This window comes from Solanum tuberosum, unplaced genomic scaffold (genome assembly GCF_000226075.1).
Source record: "Solanum tuberosum cultivar DM 1-3 516 R44 unplaced genomic scaffold, SolTub_3.0 scf00011, whole genome shotgun sequence".
NCBI classification, from domain to species: domain Eukaryota; kingdom Viridiplantae; phylum Streptophyta; class Magnoliopsida; order Solanales; family Solanaceae; genus Solanum; species Solanum tuberosum.
In genome coordinates this window covers 2,656,402-2,667,666 of record NW_006238938.1, presented here as the reverse complement: position 1 = coordinate 2,667,666, position 11,265 = coordinate 2,656,402, and the positions used below count along the sequence as shown (strand labels likewise).

The 11,265-nt window shown below is 36.0% G+C and overlaps 1 protein-coding gene across 1 annotated transcript in view; it reads left to right on the top strand.

Moving 5' to 3' along the window:
- Positions 1-2,486: 2,486 nt before the first annotated feature.
- The window catches only part of LOC102592728 (probable magnesium transporter NIPA4), a 43,959-nt gene continuing 35,180 nt past the window's right edge, over positions 2,487-11,265 (top strand). Inside the window, exons 1-2 of the mRNA XM_006339904.2 lie at positions 2,487-3,045; positions 4,581-4,637. Coding sequence (XP_006339966.1) covers positions 2,889-3,045; positions 4,581-4,637 — 214 coding nt within the window. The 5' untranslated portion in view covers positions 2,487-2,888. The remainder of the gene's footprint in view (positions 3,046-4,580; positions 4,638-11,265) is intronic.

Sequence of the window (11,265 nt, the reverse complement as noted above, 5' to 3'; positions counted from 1 at the left end):
TTGCTATGTTTCAATTGTGCTGCCTATGACTTGAGAAAGGTAGCTTTGTGAATCTGAGGGCGATAGTTGTTTCTATTGTAGGGAATAATCGAGAGGAGGCTTGAAGCTGGCAATTGGAGATGGAGATTTTGAGAGCCTTAAGGAAGATCACATTTGCATATAGGCATCTATATTTTGTATAATCCTTGGGACTTGTACATGATCTATGTATTGTACATTTACATGAGCTTTGAAGGCTAATTTGATCATGTCACTATGGTTGTAATATAAGTGTGACTATATGTTTTGTTCTTTCTGGGGGTGTTTAAACCCAAGTCTTGTAATATACTAAATTTTACTATTGGTTTGGATGTTTGTGTGAAGCATGAACCGGCTAAATTTGGTATTCAGAAGTTGGTAATATTATTTTTATATCATTTTCAAGTGTGAGGATAATATATGCATGAAAATCTCGGAAGTTATTTGCTTAGATTATTTTGGAAGGGTTTGTCCGCCATAAGTTAAAATTCTGCGCAATATCAATTTGACATCAAATAAATGTTTAAATGAGCAGGATGCACATCCTTAACTATTCCTTTTTTTTCTTTATGAACCTAATCCCTCTACTAAATTATAATCAATATGGCCATCGTTAATCTCTTTTAAATGTCGCAAGTATTTAATTAGATTTCTTGTTTAAGTGGTAGTATCCTTTCGAAAGGGTCGCTGCAATGTAAAGGGAAATGCAGATGATTTTTTCACGAAAACTGGTTTTAATTTTTTATTTTTTTAATTATAATGTTCAATATTGATTAAAGTGAAATAAAATAATAAAATTCACTATTAAAATTTATTGGGGCCTCAAAATTTTTGGAGACCTAAGCAGGATGCTCCGCTAACCTTACCCTTAAGTCACTCCTAGCCTTACCCTTGAGCCACTCTTAGTGGTGCCCCCCCTATCTTCAAATCCTGAGTTTGCCTCTGGGTACCACCACTTCATTTCCTTCCTTTTGATGGAGGATTTATAAATTTATCAAATTATTTGGTAAGACAACAACCATGTGTTCAATGACCTTTCATGTCATTTTGATGACAAGAATTACCTTCACATTTTGAAGGACTATTTGGAGAACTCATAGTATTTTTCATTTTGACCACAATGATGATTATTATTGTTTTGTACTTTGTGATGCTCATGTTTGTATACGTTCAATCACTTGTCATCTTTCATACATATTATGCGTTGCTACCATATTCACATAAGAGAATGGAGAAAATTAATTGGACGGACTTCATGACTTTTAGTCAAAAATATATTACTTTGTGTTAGTCATCATTATATCATCACTATGGTGCATTAAGACTTAAACCCAATGTCTTACCCATATATATGTGTTTAGGCCATAATTTGGTGGGACTCAAACCCAATACCTTATCATCATGGTGCATCAAGACTCTAACCCAATGTCTTAACCTTTTGATGCGATAAAACTTGAATTCATCGTGTTATTCTCAGGCATTGACATAATAGACCAACCAATTTTATGTACTGACAAACAATAATTAAAGTAACAGTAATAAAAGAATAATTGTGTAATATGATTTAAATGGATAAATCAATATATATGGACAAGCTTGATAGCTAGTCTAACTTTAATTCAAATACCACAAAGTGCTACTTAATAAATAAACTACAAAATGATTCTATTAGCATAAATAATATATTATAATAATTTAACAAATAATTAATAACATTGAAATTGTGAGAGATAAAGAAAAAGCAGATGCAATCAAAAGAAGATTTTGCTTTAGAAAAGCAACCTTAGCTAATTGCTATATATTTTTTCATGACATACTAGTTTATAAAAGACCCATAAGTTAGTGAGGTCTTACCTGGGTTGAAGTGAAAGTATCAAAGAAGAAAAAGTGCATAGTAACTGTACTAGTTATTTACCTTGCTTATGAGAGAAAATCTAACACAATTTTAAAATGATAAATTGATTAGAAATTCGTGCGTGTTGTAAAACTAAGTTAAAAGAGTGATAATATAAGCAAGAAATATATAAGATGAGAGCAATAGAAATAGGGAGACAAGAAATTAGAGTTTTTCTTATTCTTCCAAGTATTCAAGTGTATATAATATGAACTCTTATCTCTCTATTTATAGTGTTACATAGGCATACAAAAAGTTAGTCATAAACATGACATTAATCATGAATATAAAAGAGGAGAAATGTAAAGTTACAAGAATATTGGTTATAAAGGGAATGTTTTCTTCATAATGAAGGGAAGTAATAAATATAATTAGGGAGAGTAACTTCCTAATGTAGTGGACATTCACACTATAATATTTTATAACACAAACATAAATATATTAATTTTTAACAAACAAAAATTTTAAGTACTCTTTTTGAATTGTATATTTATTATGTTTAAAAATAAATAAATTATTCACCTTCAAATATAAAAAAACAAATTATTGTAATCTTAAATGTGAGACTAAATTTCTTGTGTTTAACAAAAGATGTTTGGAAAGAAAAGGAAAAAGCTGAGTCATGGGAGAGTCATAGAAGTGTCATAATTCTGGTAAAACCATTTTCTTCCATATCCCACTTTTCTGTCTTTCTTCTCACACCACACCCCGATCTATCAACACAAAGAGAACAAACTGCCTTCACGCCTACTGCCGATTCCCTTCCTTTCCCGCTTCCGCAGATCTCCAAATCCACCCAATTCTTGTATCAATTTCTCAGTTACCTGTTTGTATTTTCTGCTCCCCGGTATCTCTGTAGAAGCAGCTTTTACTTGCGACGAAGCATTTTTTTTTCAGGTGTATGTTAAAGCTAGTGTATATATGAAAGAGTGACGAATAGGGTTTTGGATTTTTTTTTTTGTGGTTGGTTGATGGTATGGATACGCAAAGCTGGAAAGATGTGTACAAGGGCATGTCCTCTGACAATATCAAAGGATTGGTTCTCGCTTTGTCCTCGAGTTTATTCATTGGTGCTAGCTTTATTATTAAGAAAAAGGGGTTAAAGAAAGCTGGTGCTTCTGGTGTCAGAGCTGGTACAACATTTATACTGCCTTTTAAATCTTGAAATTGATAAACAATATTCATTAAGTTTGTACCCAATTGAACTGTATTGCTTTATTTGATTTTATTTTGTGTGTCTTTGTGAATTTCTTTGCGACTTTTGCTGCTTAGGCTATGATGATCTTTATTGGTGAGATTCATTTTTATGGTGGAAACTAGCTGCTTGTGAATGTTTATGGCTAAACAGGTGCATAGATGAGTTTTGAAATGAACTATGCATAGAGATCATAAGCTTTTATCAGTTACGAGTTCAACTGGTGAAGTTCTGAATGTGACAAGTGGCCTCATTTACAATATGGTTATCGACTGAAAGTTAGAAAGTGAACCAAGGTTTTTTTTCTTCATTATTTGACCACTCCACTTTAGACACGATCAGCTTAAGGGCCTAGACTGCATGTTGCTCAGTTCCTTGATGCAGTTTCTAAACTGAACTTTAATTACAATAAAGATGTGCTCAAAGTCTTATGGGATTGTGGCATAATAGTAGCAGTCATATTGTTGTATCAGTTAAGTAGTAGGAAGAGTTGTCAGGTAAAGGAAAAATAAGGTGCTATATAACCAATTAAAGGTGATAACTTGTGGTTTATGATTTTATAAGCAGGTATATTAGTCTGGAATTTGTCTCACGGGAATTGAAAATCAGCTAGAATTCTTATCTAGATTTATTGGTCCAGTACCCAGTTTCCCCCTTAGTCTACAAGAAGCCTGCTATCTCATCTTTGTCACCGGTGACCATAGTTGCGCGGACTCTTCACTTTAGATGCCGCATCCGTCTCGGATTCTTCAAAAATACACTACTTTTGGCGAATCCGACACGCACCCGTTGGCATTTTTGAAGAGTCCGAGCAACATAGCCGGTGACAATCTAGTGTTGGGTCTAAATTACAGACGGTGCTGAGGATTTTCTTAATATTAACCTTTTCCAACTGGAATGTGGGGATGATGCTTAACTCTTCAGATAGCTGCCCCTGCTCTTGCTGTTACTTGGCCATGATCCTCATCTTATTGTCCTTTCGATGCTATATGGACTTTGTTGAATCCAGTGAATATGAAATATTAGAATGATCATTGCTGTTTTAAGTGGTATTTTGGATTGAAATTGGTATCCTGTGGTAGATTGGTGAATGCAATGTAGCCTCAAATGGTCAATCGATAAATCCATCTATAAATCATTGCTAACCCTGTTTGCATTTGTTGTTTCTTAGTACTAGAGTTGCTCGGTTTCAATTTTTGTTTTTTGCTTAAAACATTTATTTGGAAGGTTGTTCTTTACTTAACAACTATCATCCACTTAAGGGCAGCATGCCTAATGCTTTATCTTGGAACTTATATTTATAAAATTTAATGTGTGATATTTGGTCTTTCATGTACATTCACATTAGCTTTTTAGGACTTTTATACTTACCAAGTGCCCTTTCAATCCCCCTCATGGTTTATAGTGCTTTTCTTTCAAAACACCATTTGGTGATACATTGTTTGTGTGACTTGACATAATTTATTTTTACAGGTGTTGGAGGATACTCATACCTGTATGAGCCACTTTGGTGGGTGGGCATGATAACAAGTGAGTTATATACTCCAATGCATTTAATGGATTCACTTCTTATCCCCTGTATAATTACAGAAATGGGAACACCCCCTTTTGCTTCTATGCATTAAGTTGCATATTCACCACTGTACATGCTCTTTGAAAAAGAACAAATTTCGTGCTTTATTTGATTAAGATTTAACTTTTCTATTGCCCCATTAGATCATCCGCTTGTTCTTGTAATATGCATGATGTGATTAAGCCTCTTTCCTTTCCTTTTTTTTTTTTGGAGAAACTGGTACTGTTAATTAAGACTCTCCCTTGCCTTAGAAATGAATAAGGATCTTCTGGTTCATCTTCTTCTTTACCCAAATAAATAATCAAAATAAAAATACTACCTTGGCACAAAGTTTAAGAATTAAAGGAAGACTTTTGAAACTTGTGGTCTTAAACGTGCCATAAAATTTGTGTGGCTTTAAGACTTCTAAAGACTAAACTTATGGTTTAAATATGCCATAGCATTTGTGTAACTATAAAAGTTTCTCACTAAGGGTAAAATTAGAAGTTAAAAGTTACTAAAAAATTGGAGGTTTTAAAATTAAATTATTCCCATATATAGAAATGTATCTCTTTTTTCGTGGACAGACCAATAAGGAAATCATGTCATATACATTGGATGGAAGGAGGGATAAGCAATATAAAGTAAGAGCTAATTTGTTGAACATTGAATCAAGCATCAGGGCCAACTGTAAAGTCTTTTTCTCTGAATGGCACACTGCTATCTAATTCTGAAACTGCATCTTGTTTTATATGTTCGATCTCTGAGTTATCTGGTATTCATACTACAAAACTTTAGTTTAGAGTAAGAACAACTTCATGGAAGCATTATTTGGCCCAAACTAGTAAGTCCACTAAGTGGGTGTTTGGATTGACTTATTTTTAGTGACTTTTGGCTTTTAAACTTAGTTCTGGAAGTGTTTGGGTGAACACAAAAAGTGTTTTTAAGCGATTTTTTAAAGCTAAAAATGTAAAAAGAACGCCAAAAGTCAAAAGTTGGGGGTTACCAACTTAGGACTTTTGGCTTTTAACTTATAATTCACTTAAAAAGAGCCAATTCAAACACCCCTAACTAGCTTATTTGTCTAACAAGATCCTTCTAGACTACAAGGGGTGAGTGTAGCACTGGAAATCGTAGAATGATAAAATTATAGTAGAGATTGAATTATGGTAGCAAAAGTCTTCCTACTAGGGTGTTGCTAGCCTAGCTCAGAAAGGCAGTCTTGCTAACTAATTGCCCGGCTTAGCGTAAACTCGTAAAACATATGTACTATAATAGAATAATTCTACTAAAAAATATTTAACACACTATACTCGAGCAATGAAGCAAGGACCTTCACCCGTCATCCCATGTCTTGGAGGAAGAAACAAGAGATAATATAGCTACAAGAAATTTTTATTCTCCATAATTTTTACAAATGATGGAAGGTAGAAACAAAAGATGTCTTCCAACTAATACAAAGTCTCCTTTATATAGGAGATGGAAAGCTACTATAAGTGCTACCACCTACACTTAATAAATTTACATAAAACAAGTGGAATACAAATAACATGACAAGTTAATATCCTTTTTGAAAAGAAAATATAGAGTTAATTTACATAATCCATTTTGGTTGCTCTTTCATGACCAAAATTCTTGTTGTTTGACTTTAATATCCTTTTTGAAAAGATAATATAGAGTTAACCATGTGAGCAAATTATCCTTATATACTATCCAACAGTGAGGATTGTTTCACCTTGTGCAATAATCCATTTAGCGGATGGATAAGTACTGCCCAAGTGCTCTGTTGCTCTCTAATGTCTGACTGCTATGCTGCTCAAATATTAAGAGTAAGATTAAGCTAGAAATGGGAAGATTTAGGGTAAAAAAAAAAACTTATACCATTTGTTGAATACTTCATATATATGTGAATTAGGTACTGAGATGACATAGAGGAGGTTTACTTTATTATGATGCTGCTCACCGGTCTCTAAATTGTACACTCGTGCATCTCATATACTGGATGAAGAGTTAATCTGGTCTTTTGATCTAATCCCAGTTTTCTGTGATCTCTTGGACTTAGAATAGATCTTAGTCGTACTATATGCTTCCTCATCTCTATCGCCAACAAATAACATTAAATGAGACCATCTTGCATGCCCTTTGAATAATATATATTTATGGGGATAACATGAACAGAAAAAAACTATTAGATTCCGTTGTACTACTCAAGTGCCATCAGTCATGAGTTTCCTTTGCTAATTCCTTATTGGAGATACAATAACAACCATGTAACACATTCAGATATTGAAGCATTCTATAGTATGCACATGTTGAATAAACCTGATCGAGTATCTCTTAAACAATGCCAAACAGAAATTACAATAATAGGTATTTTAGTTTATGAGAGAATGAGTATGTATGCTCCAATTATCGATCAAAAAGTATGTATGCGCCAATTTATTTTGATGTCTAATGCACATGCTATAGGCATCAATAATTTTTTTGGCTTCATGAAGAATACACTAAACTATAACCAATTCAGTAAATATTTCTGATTTTTGAAGTCCTTATATTGGCTATGTTACTGTTAAGAAGTCCCACATCGGTAGAGGGATGAAACATTGGTCTCCTTATATGGACTTGGACAAACCTCCCCTCACGAGCTAGCTTTTGGGGTTGAGTTAGGCCCAGGTGTCATATCTTTACATGGTACCATTACACTATACTTTCTTATCTACCCACATCCCCTCCTCCTAACAAACAAAAAAATGAAAAAAAGCTAAAACTTGAATATCAAATCTCTTATGTGCAAAAATGAATAAATTTATTTGTTGGTGTAGTAGTAATACAAATATTAAAAAGAAAGTACATGTACTTTCTTAAAAAAGGAAAAAAGAGTTGTTCAAACTCTGCCAAGGGGAAGTCGAAGATTACAATTTGCTTACTAAATAATTTACCATTTAACTGATAAAAGTAATGTTAGTAATGAAGCTTATACTACATAAAACATATAGTATTCTAAATTATCATTTAAAATGATAAAAAGTAATTATTTCCAATTTAGCCATGGGGGAGTCGTATAGATAGACTAAGTATTCAAATTTAGTCCTAAATTATCAAATTGATTCATATATATCGTCTATAATAATTTGAGCAATTAAAAGATCCAAAGCTACACCTAAACAATAATCAGGTGTAACCTGCTGTCTAATCAGCAAAATATGCTCCCAGGCACAGCTCCCAAGGGGAACCTGTCCTAGGTTCTCTCTCTTACTTTGTTTGATCCTTTTCCGGCAACTCCTACCGGAATTAGTTTTTTTTTACCATGGGGGACAAAATTATTTACTTTGCGGTGGAATTTTAATCATACGATCTCTTAGTATGGGTGACAGGGTGTGCTTTTTCATTTCCAGTGATAAGTCTTTTGAAATAAATGATATCAGTGAAGGTTCTTTTAGGTGGTTCTTGTTCAAAGAGTTCAGTAGTCGGTTTGTCAGTAAGATTAAAATCGACGAAGTCATTTTAAGATGGGTGTGCAGTGTTATGAGATTAGCTTCCAAAGGTGTTGGGGACCTTTATAGAAGATGGGGCAGGCTTAAGGAGGGGGATCTGTTCAGAGTTTATCAGAACTTCAACTCTTATGGGAGATTTCTTCGAGTAGAAACATTGAGGGGCGAAAGAAAATCAGCTATTATCATCCCGGAGATGGATTACAATGTAGGGTGGAGTGATTTAGCCGACAAAATTATCAGATCTTTGGGTGAGCCAGTTAACCCAGCTCTTCGGAAGTTTGTCACCCCAGGGAAATCTTTCATGGATGCTGGAAATATCCAGTTATGAGCTCTCAGTCTCATTCTGAATTGGAGAATCTACAGGAATACTTGCAGTGTTGCTTAGTGGAACTTCAATGACCCTTTCAGCTCGAGTCCAAATCCAACAGTCATCCATCAGTGGTTCCTGAAAAGGTGGAAGATGACGGCAGGGTTGCGCGTCTTACAGCTCACACATAACCAGATGATGTTCGAGTTTCCATCTAGGCAAGAAGCGGAGAGGATAATAATGGGGGAATGGTTTTGGAATGGGAGAAGATTATCACTTGAGTGGTGGTCTCCAGAATCAGGGACAGATAACTCTAAAGAAGAATTAGTAGCAAATCAGAGGTGGATTAGGGCTTTTGGCATCCCGCTTCACGCATGGTCGGAAAAGTCTCTGAAATTTATCGGGGACTGTTGTGGTGGTTATATCGGTGCAGATGAGGACACAAAGAAGAGAAATCATATTCTCTGGGCTCGGATTTGTATTCCAGCAGTAGCACAAGAACCTCCGCACAAAATTGATTTGAGAGTAGGTGGCAAAATTTATGAAATATCCATTATTGCCGATGCCTTCTCGAAAATCTCAGTTGCCGGTGATTCTGATGAACAGGGTTTTAACCAGCGGTCCAAACAAGTTTGTGTCTCGAAAACTGAGCAGTCTATCAATTCAAATTTGAAATCTGCTGATGCCCCTAGGGTTGGGCCCAAAAAATCTAAGACAACCTTGGGCCAACTTAAAGCAAAGGCCCAATTGCAGCAGAAGACTCCAGACCAAGTTTATGTTTTGCAGAATGAGCAGCCTATTGATTCAAATCTCAAATCAGCTGAGGACCCTAGGGAATTCTAAGACAACTTTGGGCCAACTTAAGGCAAAGGCCCAGTTGCAGCAAAAGACTTCAGACCATCTTTATTATTCAAGGAGGAAAAAGGGGAACTTGCATCTCAATAAAAAGAAGGAGATATTAAAGGAGTGGAAGGCTATTAGGCCAGCCCAAGCCCAATCTATAGTGGCAGAGACACAAAAGCTTTCGGAACGACAGTCGAATGCTAAGTTGTCTCAAAAGCCATTGTTGGCTTCCCTAACGCAAACTGATTCTCTTGATGAGTGGGAGGGAGACGCAGACGACGAAGCTGAATGCATGCGACCTCTATCTCTTCTCTCTCTTCCTCCTATCCACTCTGACTTCTCTATTGGGTGTTCTCAAGATTCAGGTTTCTCTTCCCCAATTAGTAGCGACACTTTGTCACTACCCTGGTCCGGTGACAGCTTGGAGGAACAGGTTATTTCACACCCGACAGTTATTGAAACCTCTCATTGGACCAAGATAGTGATGACTAAAGCTTGTAAAGCCTTTGGGGTCAATTCAGTGGGGTTTGAGCACGAAATCTTCGATATGATACTGCGAATGGAACAAAAGAGGAAGTTACAGTTGCAGAAATCAAAGGGGAAAGAGCAACAGAAGAAAAGATCAAAGGAAAAAGGTGAGATTGTGGCCAAGAAGTTGCAGTGCACTATTAATTATGAGAATGGAGAAGGGTCAAGTAGGGGCAGGTTCCACAAGGCTTTCTCAGAATGAAAGCAAAAATTATCAGTTGGAATATAAGGGGGCTTAATGATATAAGCAAAAGAAGCACCATCAAGCTACTTATTCAAAAATGGAAGCCTGACATCTTGTGTTTACAGGAAACAAAAACAGAGTGTTGTTCTGTGGCAATAGCAAGACATATTTGGGGATCAAGATGGGTCGAATGGGTTGAACTGAAAGCAAGTGGTACCAGGGGTGGCATTATTATTTTGTGGGACAAAAGACAATGGAAATGCTTAGACTCTTACCAAGGGCAGCATACTCTTTCTGCCATGTGGGAGGGTTTGCAGGTGGACTTCAGATTCTGTTTCTCTGGGGTGTATGGACCTCACTCAACTCCAGAAAGGCTTGACCTATGGGATGAGTTGGCTGCTGTCAGAGGCATTTGGGATGGATGTTGGGTCATAGGTGGTGACTTTAATGTATGTAGATATGAACATGAGAGGCACAATTGTATAAGGAGATCCCAGGACATGAAGGACTTCTCTGAATTTATTCAAGACATGGGTCTTATTGATCTCCCCTTGCATGGTGCAACTTATACATGGACAAGGGGAGAGGACTTTCTGCAGGCTTCCAGAATTGATAGGTTCTTAATTTCCGCTGAATGGAATGAATTCTTTGGAGTTGTGAAGCAGGTGGCCCTACCAAGGGTTCTCTCCGACCACAGTCCCTTAGCCCTAGAGAGTGGCGATTGGACTTCTGATCCTTCCTACTTCAAATTCGAGAACATGTGGCTGCAGCATGAAGGTTTTCATGATATGGTCAAAAAATGGTGGCAAGGTTATATAGTAAATGGCTCTCCAGACTTTATACTCTCCCAAAAATTAAAATTTTTGAAGAAAGACCTTGTTACCTGGAACAAGGAGGTCTTTGGTAAGCTAAATTCCAGAATCAGTAAAGCCATGGATGATCTTCTGCTGACAGAACAAGCAACTGAAGGAAGGGTCCGGTCTCAAGTTGAAAAGAACAAAATATTGCAATTGCAACTAGAGATTCAACAATTAGCAAAGGCAGAGGAAACCTCTTGGAGACAAAAATCGCGGTGTCTATGGTTAAAAGAGGGGGATAGGAATACAAAATACTTTCAAAGAATAGCCAACTCCCACAGGAGATACAACCACATTGACAGATTGCAGGTAGGAGATGACCTCATTGAAGGAAAAGAGCAGGTGAAAGAGGTAATTCTTGACTTCTACCAAGAGTTATACTCTGAAAACGAA